The sequence below is a fragment of the Galeopterus variegatus genome, unplaced genomic scaffold (assembly GCF_000696425.1).
Source record: "Galeopterus variegatus unplaced genomic scaffold, G_variegatus-3.0.2 Scaffold785, whole genome shotgun sequence".
Lineage (NCBI taxonomy): Eukaryota > Metazoa > Chordata > Mammalia > Dermoptera > Cynocephalidae > Galeopterus > Galeopterus variegatus.
The window spans coordinates 868,877-884,888 of record NW_007726896.1 but is presented as its reverse complement, the minus strand read 5'-3'; the positions used below and the strand labels follow the sequence as shown (position 1 = coordinate 884,888).

The 16,012-nt window shown below is 37.0% G+C and overlaps 1 protein-coding gene across 1 annotated transcript in view; it reads right to left on the bottom strand.

Annotated features, from left to right (window-relative positions):
• Window positions 1–16,012, bottom strand: part of LOC103590249 (late secretory pathway protein AVL9 homolog) — a 23,753-nt gene extending 7,741 nt beyond the window's left edge. Inside the window, exons 1-2 of the mRNA XM_008572451.1 lie at window positions 15,788–16,012; window positions 1,620–1,740 (exon numbers count right to left, since the gene is read on the bottom strand). Of these exons, the coding sequence (XP_008570673.1) occupies window positions 1,620–1,740; window positions 15,788–15,880 (214 nt within the window). The 5' untranslated portion in view covers window positions 15,881–16,012. The remainder of the gene's footprint in view (window positions 1–1,619; window positions 1,741–15,787) is intronic.

Sequence of the window (16,012 nt, the reverse complement as noted above, 5' to 3'; positions counted from 1 at the left end):
TGTACATCACTCAGCATTTGGGAAAGGCAAATCAAAACTACACTGAGATACCATCTCACCCCAGTTAGGATGGCTAATATTCAAAAGACTGTGAACGATATATGTTTGTGAGGTTGCAGAGAAAAAGGAACTCCCATACATTGTTGCTTGGACTGCAACATGGTGCAGCCTCTATGGAAAATGGTATGGAGGTTCCTCAAACAATTGCAGATAGATCTACCATATGACCCAGCTATCCCACTGCTGGGAATATACCCAGAGGAATGGAAATCATCAAGTCAAAGGTATACCTGTTCTCCAATGTTCATTGCAGCACTCTTTACAATAGCTAAGAGTTGGAACCAGCCCAAATGTCCATCATCAGATGAGTGGATACGGAAAATGTGGTATATCTACACAATGGAATACTACTCTACTATAAAAAAGAGTGAAATACTGCCATTTGCAACAACATGGATGGACCTAGAGAGAATTATATTAAGTGAAACTAGTCATGCACAGAAAGAGAAATATCACATGTTCTCACTTATTTGTGAGAGTTAAAAAATAAATAAATACACAAACAACCTGGGGGGAGGGGAGGGAAGAAAAACACAACAATTACAATTCCTTGAAGTTGATATGACAAGCAAACAGAAAAGAGATTGTTGGGAGGGAGGGGGAAGAGGGAGGAGGGATGGAGGTTTTGGTAATGGGCCACAATAATCAACCACTTTGTATATTGACAAAATAAAATAAAATTAAAAAATATATATAATAAAAAGTTAGGAAATAATATATCTGAGGTTAAAAATGCTGTATTTAAATTTTAAGGGCTGGCCTGTGGCTCACTTGGAAGAGCGTGGTGCTGACAACACCAAGTCAAGGATTAAGATCCCCTTACCACTCATCTTTTGGAAAAAAAAAAAATTATGTTAAACTGCATAGTAACATTTGATTCATTTCCTAAGAAAATTATTAATTAGGAAAACAGGTAATCAAACCAAGTCTTATCTCGTATTTTGTTAGACTCTAATATCATGGTAAAATATAGTCCTTCATTAAGTCAGGCAAAGTACTCATTTATAGAGTGGCAGGAGACTCAGTAAGAAATTCACAGCACTGCTTTCTTTGAGGGTGTGAACATGCTCTGCATGCAAGGAAGCAAACTTGCAAGTAGAGCACTGTGACAGCAATGGTTCCAGAGGTTGAGGAACAATCTCTGCTGTTCCCAGGTGGATGGGCACTGGACTACTAACCTAGTATGTTTGCAACTAGAACCCTAAGCAATGTGTAGCTGGTACAGGTAAGCCCCTTGTTGCCTCTGAGAGGAGACTCAAGTATAAATGTAGAAAATGCTTCCAGTGGTAGCTGTCCTGCTCAGGCTAATCACTTACTTGTATTTAGCCAGGGCCCCCGGCAGAAGGGTGGCCAAGCTTCCCGAGCCATGGCCAATGTAAGTCTGGTACTCCTCTGGAGATGACTAGTGCATGACTAGTCATCTCCAAACAAGCATTTAAATATTTTATAAATAGTCACAATAGGCCAAAGGCCTTTCATTTACCAAAGTATTTAGGATCTAAGATATCTTTTTTAAAAAAACTGGCACCTGCTAATTGCTCCACTGTCCTGTTACATACCTTCTTGGTAGTTGTGTGCACCATCTGGCAAAGCAAGGAAGGGCAAGTATTTCCATTCTTCAGGTAAAGTGTGGCTGTCATGTCCATCTCCTGGAATCAGGGGCGGGTAAGAGAATTCAACCTACAATGGTAAAGAATGTTAACCAAAAGGTGGTTGAGTAAAGGAAGCATTTTATTCTGACAGGCAAAAATGCTTTTAAATCTTGAATAACAGAAGTGGGCATAAACCATACTTGTTGATGCCATTTGACATTATGAGCATACCCTATAGCACAGAAGAGGAAAAAGAAAAAAGTAGTAAGAGAAGAAAAGATTTGTAAGCCTCTCCCCTTTTCTGATTTAAGGGCTGTTAAACTTTAATGTGTACAAGAGGGGAGTGGGAGAAGGTAGTAGTGGTAGTAATGGTGATGGTGGTGGTGGTGGTGACTGGATTGGAGACTGAGCTTTGGGAGCTGTCATCAAATATATAGTAATTGAAGCCATGGAGCCCTGAGGAAAACCAACATCCTACACTTCATTGAGCAGAAGTCCGATAAAGGAGCCTGAAGTTGTGTCTTGAACCTCCCACTAGGATAGTTCAAATAAGGCAACTGCTCAAACTTTAAGCAATCAAATAATTACTTTGCTCTACTTCCACATTCACCCTATTGAAAGCTCCTTCAGCTGAGCCCCAACCACTTCTGGTTTGGAGCTGCCTGATTCATGAAGCATTGTCTTCTCAGATTCTAAAATTTTAATGTGCTAAAGCTTATCTTTTAACACTTTTGACTCAGCAATTTCAGTTTTAGTAATTTATCCCAAGGATACTCTCACATATTCACACAGATACGTACAAAAATATTCAATGTTCGCAGCAGCATTCATTGTACCATAATAATTGGAAAACTAAATATTCATCAAAAGAGTAGTTAAATTTTACACCAGTTCTATCCAGCTATTAAAAAGAATGTTAAATTCACATATTTTGATAGAGAGAGAGAGAGAGAGAGAGAAAAGATAGCCATGTTACACTGTGTGGCAGGCAAAATAATGGCCCTTCAAAGATGTCCATATCCTAATATCTTCAATCTGTCAAGATGTCACCTTACATGGCAAAAGGAACTTTGCAGATATGATTAAGAATCTTGAGCTGGGGATTATTCAGCTGGGCCCAATGTAATCACAAGGGTCCTTATAGGAGAGAGGCAGAAGAATCAGAGAGAGATATTTGAAGATGCTATGCTATTGGCTTTGAAGATGGTGGGAATGCAGGTGACCTCCAGAAGTTGGACTAGGCAAGAACATCAAGTCTCCCCTAAAACCTCCAGAAGAAATGGAGCTCAGCCAATGCCCCTTAGAATTAAGGGCAGATGTAGAAATCTATCTTCTTTTCTGAAGATTTAGTTAAGTTGTCAATGGCTGGAAGTTTAATTAATTAATATCTGAAGCCATGCTGTGTTCAAATTATTGTCCCAATTCCCAATTCTACTGAAGGAAGATCAATTTTGGGTGGCTCTAGTTCGAACTCAAAATGCAGTTGACTCATAAAATTGTTATAAAGAGAAGTTAAGTGTAGATATTATATATCCTCCAAGAATTCCACGAGTAAAATTTAGGCTGTTCTAGGTTGACTTGGACCCAAAGTGTTTATAACATTGTTTCTTTGGCAAAATGTGTTCAGAATGTCAAACAGCCAACTTTTAGAACACAGCTTATTCATAAAATTGTAGACTACCTGTACTGTGTTGGCAGCTTTCTAGAATTCTTTTCTCCAGCTTGTGGATTTGCTACCAACAAATACTTGCATTTGGAAACTGCTGAACTTGCTAATCAAGCTCAAAACAGTCTTTTATACAAACTCTTTTCTATATCTATATGAGTGTACTTCAAAAAGTTCATGAAAAGATTTGTATTTTCTTTTAAATTTGTTTTCCAAAAACTTTTGAAGCACCCTTATATATATATATACACAATAATTTTCATGGCTATACAGTATTACGTCATTGTTTAATTAATTCTCCATTGTTGAACATTTTTTTCTAGTTTTTTTTTTACATTGTTATAAAGTATTCAGTACTAATGAAGTGTTGTATAATAAAAAAATATATATTTGGTATATGTCCCTGGTTCCTGGAATAAAGCTCCAAAAACTCTTGGAAATTCTGAGTGATAGGAGCATATTCTGTTATCCACAATAAGCCCAATCAACTGTACCTCACGTTATGCTAAGGTGACTCTTGGGTGGGGGTGGGGGCGGTTCGATAGCTTCAGATTTGGGCAGGTCATCAGAAACAACAAGCCTTGATTAGAGAAATGGAACTTTCAGCCCCACCCGTTGACCTCCAGGGATGGGAGAGGGAATAGAGATTGAGTTCAATCACCAATGGCCAATGATTTCATCAATCATGCCTATGTAATAAGATTTCCATAAAAATCCCTAAAACAACGGGGTTTAGGAAGCTCCCAGGTTGGTGAACACACACATCTAGGTGCTGGGAGGTGCCACACTGGAGAGGGCATGCAAGCTCTGCACCCCTCCCCATACCTTGCCCTGTGCATTTTGTCCATCTGGCTGTTCCTGAGTTGTGTTCTTAAGTGAGTGCAGTCTTGTGGGACTGAGCCCTTAAACCTATGGAGTTTGTTGCTAACTCAAGAAGTTATGCCAGAATAGGACTGAATTGTAGGACACTTGGTAGGTGTCCGAGATTCAGAAAAAAGAATCAGTTATTTCCAAATTGACAGTATATATACTATGGTTTCTCTTCAGATAGTATAAATCTTTTGCCTTTTACCAAATTGATGGTATATTTAAATCTTAAATTGTATATTTTTCACATTTTGAATATAGACCAAATATTTTATATGCCCCCTTTCTATATGTCCAAATTAATCCAGACAGAAACAATAATTCATGATACAGAAGTCTAAGAGGAATACTCTTGGAAATTATCTGAGACTCTTAATACTCAGTTAAATCAGGAGGCAATTTAAATAATAATGCCAATTAAACTAACCAGTACCACAGAAAGTAAAGACAGGTGTAGCAGACTGCCTCACTGAACAACTCCAGGGGGAACCACAAACACTGTTTATGTGAATGTCTCTCCCTGGAGTTGTGTCGTGAAGTCCACACAGCTGTACATGGCAGCCCCAAATATATGTGAAAAATCACAGATAAAACCCAAAGTAAATCCCCGACACTAAGAAACACTTAGACTGATTATCATCCAGTAGGATTACTAGTAAATAGTGAAAGTTCATGGCCCAAAATCTAAGTTAAATTTGGGGATCAAAGATGGTGACAACAGATGTGTGGCAGACGTATCCAATGTCCCCCCAAAGGATGTTATTAAGTCATGCAAATTTCAAATCTCTCTTTATGTAACTAACATTTATGTGGCCAAATTTACTTTGATCCCAATTAGTAGTAATAATTTACATTAGAAGGGGAGAAGAGGGAAAAAGAAGACAATGGCTAATTTTGAAAGTGAAAGCTGAAGATGCTCTAATCACAAGGAATAAAAAGGCAGTTTTTCTAAATGCTAAATGAACTATGCAAGAAAGTGTGATATATGTTTGTCCTCTAGCAATTGTAAAAATTACTACCCCTTTTCATAGTTTACAAATCCAATTGGTGTCCTCTAGTCAGATTCCATTTACTTTGTCCTCAGAAAAAAAAAGATGGAAAAAACAACAAAGAAAAACTACAAAAACAAAGCAATTAAGACAGTATCCCAGTGTGAACTTCGAGTACTTCACAAGTACCCTTTGTTCTCTTTCTAACAATGTAATATCCATTTCACTGTCAGAGAACCGTAAGACAAATAGAAGCCATAAAGCCAAACTATCAGCACACAAACTAAACACATTTACGGACCTTATAAACAATGACACAACATGGCTTACTGAGAGGAGGAACTGTACCTAGGGTAGGTACAGACCAGAGAAGTTCTGAAGTGCTGGAATTGTTCTAGATCTTGATCTGAAAGGTTCTTAAGTATACACATGTAAAGTTTCATGTACTTTATTGTTCATAAGTTATACCTCAATTTAAGAAAATAAATAATACTTAAAAAAAAATCGGTATGAAGACCAGCTATTTAAATGCATGGACATCTGAAATTGGATAAACATCGAGTTCCAGTCCCAGCCTGCTACTTAGTTGGCTATGTGACCTTGAGCAAGTCACTTATCATCTTTAAACTTCAGTTTCCTCATCTATAAAATTCTTGGTGCTAAATGAAATTTGTGGGATGCTATTATTATTACTATTTTTTTTTTTTTTTTTGCAACTGACTGGTATGGGGATCCGAAGCTGTGACCTTGAAGTTATAAGGCTGTGCTCTAACCAACTGAGCTAACCAGCCAGCCTGGGATGCCATTATTTTGGATTGAGTGCCTGCACTAAGCTGAACAGACCAGATCAAACTAGAAGAGTCACTCATAAGTGCCACATAATTGAACTAAACTTTGAAACTAGTTTTCCAGAAAAACATGAGATTCACAGCAACCAATCAGAAAGGGTCCAGTTTAGTTGAGCTGGCATGATAAGGAGGTCCCTCTGTTTTAAAACTATAGGAAAATAACTTTAAAATGATCTGCTTTTTGTTCCCTGTTTCTGCTTTCTTCAACCTCTTTCTGCCTGTAAAGACAACCTCCTCTGCTGAGCTTATTGAAGAGCCTTGTCTAAATCTTTAGATGAGATGCTCCCTGATTTCTGAACTGTTTACAAAAGCCAATAGATTTTCAAACTAAATTTACTGACATTTTGCTTAATGGTTCATTCTTTAATAAATGAGGAATAAATGAGATATTAAACACATCTAAAACAGTGCTTTGTACATGGTAAACATTCAATAAATGACAGCTATTATTAATAATATTTCCACAGAGCAGCAATAATGAATTGCACGGTGACTAAAACCTTATACTGGCATAAGCTCTCATGAATAGTTTTTAAAATAATTCACAACAGATAGGAATTATGTTTAGGGAACACTTTATGGAGCTTAGAATCTTTGCTATAACTTGTTTACAAAGACGAAAGGAAGCCATTCTACTTAACAGAAATTTATGCTCTCAATACAGAAATTATATTAACATCCAAAGAAGTCTGGATTTCTTTATTAAACTGTGGCTTTTACGTCTCTGAAGATACCATGGTTACTCAGACATTACATGAAGATAGAACACAAAAAATAAGCAGAGCCATTGTTTCCTTGAGTTATATTCTTTTTTTCTAAATTATGTACTGGTAAGGCTCAAAATTTAAAGAATGTAAATAGAGAATTGTTACTAAGCCCTAGCTGTGCACAAATGTAAGGAATTTAAAGAAAGAAAATCATATGAATAAAAGACAGTTTTTGAAAAAGCTCTTTCAAAAGCATTGAAGAATGCAGGGTTTTGCGATTTATTGTCATAAGGTAGACAGAGTTCAGAGGTTGTGACAATTTATAAATTCACAGGTAAACACCCTATCAAGATACAGAATTTCATCATCCCAGAAAGTTCCTCTGTTCAGACTGCTATCACCAAACATTAGTTTTGCCTGTCTCTGAACGGAAGGGCATGCTTCTGACTGTAGCCTCTGATGATGAGTATTCAGCAAAAGTTTGCTGATTTCAACTTAGAATCATGGAAGTGGAGGGAGTCTTAGTAATCAACTATTTTAAAACTCTTATTTTACAGACGAAGAAACCAAAGTCCATAAACATTAGGCAACTTGCCCCAGCTTATACACCTAATAACCATTAGGGCCAAACTGAAACTCGGGTCTCTTGATACCCATATGTACCTTGCTATTGATCAAGCAGAGAGTAGTAAAAGAGAATTTATCAGAGCTAGAAGTACAAAATGATATTAGGAATATTGTTCATAAACTTCGCTTACCAAAAGCCCTCCTACATTGTTGGTGTGAGTGTAAACTGGTACAGCCATTGTGGAAAATAGTACAGAGTTTCCTCAGAAAACTAAAAATAGGTCTGCCTTATGACTCAGCTATCCCACTACTGGATATATACCCAAAGGAAATGAAATCAATATATCAAAAAGACACCTGCACTCCGATGTCCATCACATCGCTATTTACAATAGCCAAAAGATGGAATCAACCTAAATGCCCATCAACAGATTAATGGATAAAAAAACTGTAGTGTATACATGCTGGAAAAACATTCGGCTATAAAAATAAATGATATCCTATCATTTGCAGCAACATGGATGGAACTGGAAATCATCATCACGTTAAATGAAGTAAGTCAGGCTCAGAAAGAGAAATACCACATAGTCTCATTCATGTGTGGGATCTTTAAAAAAAAAAAAGTGGTTCTCATAGAAGTAGAGTGTAGAATAATGGTTACCAGAGGCTGGGAGGGGATAGGGGTAGAGGGGAGGAGAAGGAGTAGACTACCAGGTACAAAACTATGCTGTCTACTCTAAGTGAATCATTGTGCAGTACATGCATTTTTTGAAACAACATACTGTACCCCACAAAAATAAATATAAATAAAATTGAAAAAAATACAAAGTTCCCTTACGAGAGGTAAGATAGGACAAGGATTTACACAAAACATAAGGTGGAAAGACAAAGACGATTAAGACTGGTTTTCTGAATGAGATGATATAAATGGAACATTATCTCCATGTTCTCAAAAACACAGCACCTGCAAATATGACAGCAAAGCTACAATAAACATTTTTCCTGCAGGAAAAAATAATCAATTAGAAACTTCCCAACGAATTATTTAAATCAGTTTTTTTAAATGAACTTTACCCTAGCAATCTTTTATATATCAATTTATTTTTAACATTTCAATATTGAACTTTCATGTGGCAAAAAAGATATACCAGTTTCTGGGAGTATACCATACCCACCAAACAGAGCCTGACAAATCCCTAATAATACCTGTGAAGGCCATGGGGCGGAGGACACAGGTTTCATTAACAACACTGCAGCTATTTTCGCATATGAAGGTATTCCAAAAAGTTTTTTGAAAAACAAAATTAAAGATACTATGAATCTTTCCATGAATTTTTTGAAGTACCCTCGTATATGAACACATTACATACCTTGTGACAATGGTCATGGTGATGTGAAGAAAATATTCGTACAAGGGCAGAGGGCCATATTTCAAATCTAAATGAACACTCAAACAGAGTTTATTCAGAAGTCAGACTTCTGACAACTTAATTATCTAGAATAATGTCAAGAACCAGAAATAAGTGAGAAAAGTATCTATGAGCTTAACAAGCTATTGTAAAGCTCCTGGTAATATACTAAGGTTTCCTTTCAAAATCTATGACTGAGTTATTTTATTTTACACAACGGATTCAGTAGATATGGTTCCCAAAAGTGACAAATGAAAAAGAAGGGAGGGGTAAGCGCAAAACGACATCACCACTATGTACAGTCTCAACACTGAGAAGTCATTGCTAACATCGCTGTCATCTTTTCCTCTCTCTGACAGGCTATCAAAAGCCCAGTGGAGTCAGAGGCATGTGCAAAACACTCTATGTTAAAATAAACTGAGAATGCCATAGTACAATGAGTGACATTTGCTATGAACAGTCACCGAGACTAACTTGTGTTTAGTACATCATATTCTTAATAAGATTTCTGTGGGGAAAAAAAAAGGCTAAAACAAAGTCTCTGTACTTAAGAAAAAAGATGAAAAGATTTAGCCACAAAGATTTTCTTTGCAGCAATATTCAAAATAGTGAAAAACTGGAATGCCACCTAAGTGTCTAAAAAGGTGACCAGTTAAATAAATAACAGTATTTCCACAAAACAAAATGCCATTTTGCAATTTTAAAGTGTTGTAATTCAATATCTATTAATATGGACAAATATTAATGATATACTGTTATACGAAAAAGTCAGGCCATAAAACTTGATTACAGTATAACACATTTTTGGAAATAGTTAAATATATTCATAGAAAAATAACTGGTGGGATATTCATCAAGGTGTTAAAGAGCAGATCTGTTTAGGACACAGGATTTTAAGTGTTTTCTTTTTTTGATTCTCCATATTTTCTCACTTTTCTTTTCTTTTTTTTTAAAGATGACCGGTAAGGGAATCTTAACCCTTGATTTGGTGTTTTCAGCACCACGCTCTCCCAAGTGAGCTAACCAGTCATCCATACACAGGGATCCCAACCTATGGCCTCGGTGTTGTCAGCACCACACTCTCCCAAGTGAGCCACGGGCCGGCCCCTTTTTCTCACTTTTCTATGATGGTGAGTACATATTACTTCTGATCATAAATGTTATTTTCACAAACAACCAGAATATGATTTAAAAATTGTCAAAATTATCAGTTTAGATAACATCCTCTAAAAATATCCTAAGGAGAATCTCAGTTTTTAATTTGATGGCATCTAAACCCAATATAATACAAGCCTTACTCAAAATTATTAAATAGTTAAGCAGACTACTCTCCCTATATGTCTTCCTCTTGCTCTTATAGTGTCCATCCCCAGTATACCAGGGCCCGTCTGCAGTCTTCCCTTTCTAGCAAAATCTTCACTCAGCAAAGGATCTAAATTACATTAATAATATGAAGGAGAAGGTTATCCATGATATATAAGCATTTTACTAGGGATTGAAGACTTAAGCCTAAAAAGAAAATTATGTACTTTCTAGCTAGCTGGGAGTAATTATAAGAGGACAGAGGAATCTTTCTGATATTTCTAAATTTCCATTACACAAATAGACATCCACTCTGCTTAACCATGATGCCAAAGCCTGAATGTAAGCTATTCCACTGTTCTAAGTGTTAATGTTGCAGCCCTGCAAAGCCAAAGATTTGCATCATTTCAGGTTATACAAAAAGCATGACCAAAATCAGGTGAGAAACCTTCATCAGAATATTAAGGTTTAAGAGATAAAAGTGCTATGGAAGGCCAGAAAATGCAATCTTATTTCAGGACAGTTTCCCTAAAATTAGTAGCCAAAGAAATCTTAAAATGTTATTCTTCCCTAACTTCTAACCCTCCAAAGTTTTGTTCTTTCTGTTCCAAAGGCCTACTTCAACAAGAATCACAAACAATACCTCCTGAATGTTTGATCATTGTCACTGCAGGATTCCATCAATAGCAGGTGCTATAACAACAGGCTTGTCGGTAAGACATCTGTCACCAAAACTTGAATAGGTCAGGGCTTCAGTATAGCCTTATCTCCTTAACATGAGCCTACCTCTGTAATCTCAACCTATCCTTGAATTTGCAGTGCAACATTCTGCTACCCATGGAGACTTTCCCATGACCAGTTCATTCAAACCAGCAGGAAAATATGCCGTTCTCTTCAATGCTTATGGTTGCTTTATTCACTATTGGGTGAAAAGTGTTAACTAGTGTTAACATTAGTTCTAGTTCTTTTATAATTCTACTTTTTTTTTTTTTTAGAAATACAGTCTGTCTGGTAAAACCAATTTATTCGAGAATTAAAACTGCTAGCTATGTATAGAAAACCATGAACTCTATCAGAAAAGTGGTCAAAAAATCAAGTAATAATTCCAACTTTTTATGACATAATTTTGGAAAATAACTATTCCTAGTAGAGTGTTCAGAAAAGTTCCAACCTAGGGCTGGCTCGTAGCTCACTCGGGAGAGTGTGGTGCTGAGAACACCAAGGCCCTGGGTTCGGATCCTATATAGGGATGGCCAGTTAGCTCACTGGTTGAGCATGGTGCTGACAACACCAAGTCAAGGGGTAAGATCCCCTTACTGGTCATCTTTAAAAAAAAAAAAAAAAAAAGAAAAGTTCCAACCTATCTATGAAAGAAGCAGAGTTTGATATACATTCGATTATATTATTTAGCAAAAAATTATGCTAATCTGAAAAATATAGTTTATATATTGGAACAAACAAAACTCTGAAACACAATCCATAACAAGCAAATTTATGACATGACATAAATTATTTCATGTCAGAATCTAATTTCAGGTAAGGTTCTAAGGAAGAAGTGTCCATTGCTAAAAGCTGAGTTAAAAAATAAAAATAATAATTAAAAGTGCTGGCCAGTTAGCTCAATTCGTTAGAGCACAGACTTATAACACCAAGGTCATGGGTTTGGATCCCCATACCAGCCAGTTGCCAAAAAAAGAAAAAAAAAAAAAAATCAGGGAAAAGAGTTGAAACGAAAAGGATAAATATTTCAAAACTATTTTAAGTGTGATGGTAGTACTTTAAATCACTTATAATGTTCCAAATGTTAAATATATCAATAAACTAGAAAAATCACCAGTAAAGCTAACATGTTATCTACAGAAGAATTCACTCCTACAAGTTACCCAAATAAAAGTGAAAAAATCATCAAGTGATAAAGTTAATAGATATTCATTTTAATTTAAATGAAGAATATTTTTCATTTAATATACACCTTAAGACTTCAAAGGTGGAAAAAATACAAAAAGCAAGATGAGCAAACATCTTCCACAGCCTAATTTTTGAGTATTAAGTTTTAGAAGACATCTTTCACCCTGCAGTGCAGGAGAAATGGCAAAGTTGTCATGCTTAACCAAGCAGACTAGTGAAAAGTATTACTTTTAAACAAAGGTTTTACTTCAGTCCACTTGAATCTAAAAGTTACAAATTACAACCAATTATGGGTATTTTTGTTATGAATAATCTGTGCATGGAAAAAACTGGTGATCAACATGACCCGCAGCTAATTTTGAATACTTGGAAGGGCAGTGTAACAAAGTACCCTCACACAAGTTAAAACCATCTGAAGTCAAAGTCACAATTCAATGACCCATGCACTTTTGATCCTTTATACTAGACGTAAAATCTTAAAATGGTGACATAGTAGATTAATCCATCCTGGGGAAAATCTTACGTAATTAGAATCTCTACAACACCTGATATACTGGTTAAAATGAACAGCAGTCTCTAGAACAGTCATCCTTTCTAAGACTTATGCATGTAAGACACTTTCAAAACATGAAATGTATTTGGATTTTGAAGGGTTAAGAAAACAGCACATAGGGCATCTAAAAAGGCAGTGATTTGCAGAAGTGAAAAACACCCTTTAAGAACTAATATAATATATATTGGAAATTTTAGCACATTTGTTTTTATTTTTTAGGTGGCTATCTCCTCTCTATCTAGCAAAAATAAACATTGTTCTTAATATTTATAAAAACTAAGACGAAAAAGAAAAGTGGGGTAACCAAAAGTGAAAAAAATGTAGTTGAACAAATTATTTTTCCATCTTTTCCAATACTATTGTACATCCACTGAACATCCTGTTCCACCGTGATGAACCACCATTAACTTATACAAATTGTCTCCAGCAAGCACTTCATTGTTTTTGGCTGAACTGATTTGTCAATTTCCTCAAACAACCCAGTGTGTCTCTTTCATTCACTTGCTCTGTTTTCTGAGCAGACTGAATGTCTTAGCAGACCCTCAACACAACCTGACTAGTACCACAGAGGGTTTCCAAAGAAGGCTTCCAGATGATCTACTCACTAAACCTTATTAGACTCCATAAGTCAGTTTCATCTACCCAACTAATCGCCATTAAAGGAACAACAGAAAATTAAGAGATTACTAGTATACCAAAACTTTTCTGAGAAATTTCTCATTAAAATTATAAATGTTTGACTCTTGCAAAAGCTACAAAATATGCAATAGATCAATCTAAAAACCACCTCTTTTTACTCACCGTGCATTTTGACTTTGACTATCTATAGCATGTTTAGCGATTCATTTTCTGCTATAAGAGAGGCAGGTGTAATTTTAAAAAGCTGCAGTAATAAAACAAGCCACGTAGAGCACCTGAGAAAAAACCAACCTATTCTAGGTTTCTCATCTTTCATTGCACTGTGACAAAACCCTTTGCATTCTCTTCCATTCTATCAGTAACTCACACTCGACAAGTACATTTATTAAAACAATTGCCATTGTCTCTGTGAAGCACTATTTGGATTAAAAAACAAAAAACAAAAAACAAAAACAAGGCATGTATTTTTATTTTGTATGAAGAGCCTACAACCTAAAAGTGCTATTAAAAGAGATGTATATTGTTTAATGGGTATAGACTTTTTGTTGGGGATGATGAAAGAGTTTTGGGTATAGATAGTGGTGATGGTTATACAACATAATGAATCTCTTTGCGTATGTGTTATTTAATGTTACAAATGATAAATACTATATTATTATTTATTTATTTATTTTTAAAAATGTAGTTATAATGACTAAGGACACCTGGGTTTTAATGTTAGTGCCAGACTAGCTGAGCAAGTATGCTCAAATCACTTAACCTTTCCAGGCCTCAGTTTACTTATCTGCAGTTTAAGGGAGTTGGAGCAGATGATGTCTAAGGATCCCTGCCAGGTCTAAAATTCTTATGAAGAATGTGGTAGAGGAAACAGAGGTAAAGAAAAATTAAGCAATCTGGACTTCCTGGAAGTCATGAGAGCTGTGATGCCAAAACATCATGTAGGTCTCCTGACTCTCAGCACAGTGTTCATTTTACAAGACCTTTACCTCAATTCTGAATCAAAAGCCAGACAAATCCAGAGAAATGCCATAGCACCCAGGGTGCTACTTCAGCCCAAAGTGCCTCTTTCATTTTACAATCTGTTGTTTAGTTTTCTTTAATCTCTAAGCAGCGTTGCATTTTGTTTTACAAAATAAATGATTTTTCCTTTCTGGATATATAAATTATATCACTTTTACCAATAAAACAGGTAGAAAACATAGTTAATCTTGATTTTGGACAACAGCAAAAATTAAGAGATTTGATTCTATCTCCTACCAATACAGATATTATCTTCTTTCTGTCCAAAGCTCCATTCAGTGTGGTTCTGAAGTGGGCTTCCATCTCTTCCTTTACCCTGAAAGACTCCTAAAATGTCACAGCACAACAAACACATATGACCTGACTGTTTGCATTGCAATCTCAGCAAGATCATTTTGCCTTCTTCAATTTCAATTACTACACCCATTTACAAAGAAAGTTATAAAGTGACTAGTATATTTAAACATGTAAAGTTTTAAAGTATTAAAAATCTAACGATGACTAGCACCATGCTTGCATGCCATGGTACCATCTCAAATATCTATTCTCTTTATGGGGTCACGTTTTAAAAACATATTCTACTGCTGCTGGGTGGAATTCTTTTAATACCACACTGAATAATGCTACTTCCTCCTTAGTGTCTTTTCCATATCATTTTTACCTGAGGGAAGAAGAATATGATATTGTAAATTTAAGTAGTCTCTAAACATATGACCACAACCATCTTTTCACTCCCTTCATCACTTTTCTGTTATCCTCTAACAAACTTAATTATTGCCAATAAGTCTTCCCAAATGTTGTATTTTCTGTACAATGCAAGAAACCAAATGTTACTTCATCTAGTGGTAGCAACCAGTATTTTCAATTCCTTAAAAAAGCATTTCAATTTACTGCTCACTAGCACATCATGACATCACTGCCTTCCAGGGTTTGCTCGCTCATTAAATAATTCTGTTTCTATTTTGTTTCCTTGTCTTCAATACATATATTGCAAATGTTCCATTTCAGATGCTGGATTAAAGATTCAGTGAAGAAACTGAAAAATGCCTATTTGCACACTTTGCTCGGTAAATACACTTTCTTATTGCAATTGATCTGGAGAGGTCATCTCTGACCAAAAGGCAAGGTCTAGACAAGATGGGAAGGGAGTGGGGTAAATCGACCACCCTACCACGACAGATCGAAGATAAACAAAGGAAGTTGATTTCCCACGGAGCCGGCATGGGCTACATCTACCTCAGGCATTTGTGTGGAAGCCCACTGAGCTCATTACCTTGAAGACGGATTCCAAGTGCAGAATTTTTCTACAGACTCTCATTAAAGGTGGACACCCAGAAAGTTAGGGGAGAGAGCAATGGATGGGGAAGAGAGTGCGGCCGACCTTCGATTCCTTCCTCCTACTCCACCAAAGGAGAACTTAAAAACCTACCAATCTACGCACACATCCACCTAGCTCCTCCGCTGCTCATCATGCAATTTTCAGGGGCAGGAGAAAGAAGGGGTTGTGGGTGAGTGCGAGGAGCTGGAGAGGAGTCAAGTTCAGAGGCGAACGGCCGCGGGCGCTGTGGACAGGATGGAGCCCGATCCGAGCTGAGCCGAGCGCAGGAGGGCGGACACAAACGCCCGAATGCCCGGGGGCGGGCGCGGGCCCCTTGCTCACCTGGCAGCCCTTCTTGTGGTGAAAGCCGACCACCACGATGTGCAGCACGGGCCCCCGGGGGGCGCCACTGCCGCCCCGCCCGGCCTTCTCCATGGGCGGCCGCCGCGGGCCGGCAAGACAACGACTTCAACCGCCAAGGGCTGCGGGCCGGACGCCCCGCGGTGCGCGGCGGACGGGGAGCGACGGATTTCAGGTGTCAGCGAGGGCGCCGCATGAGGGCCGCGC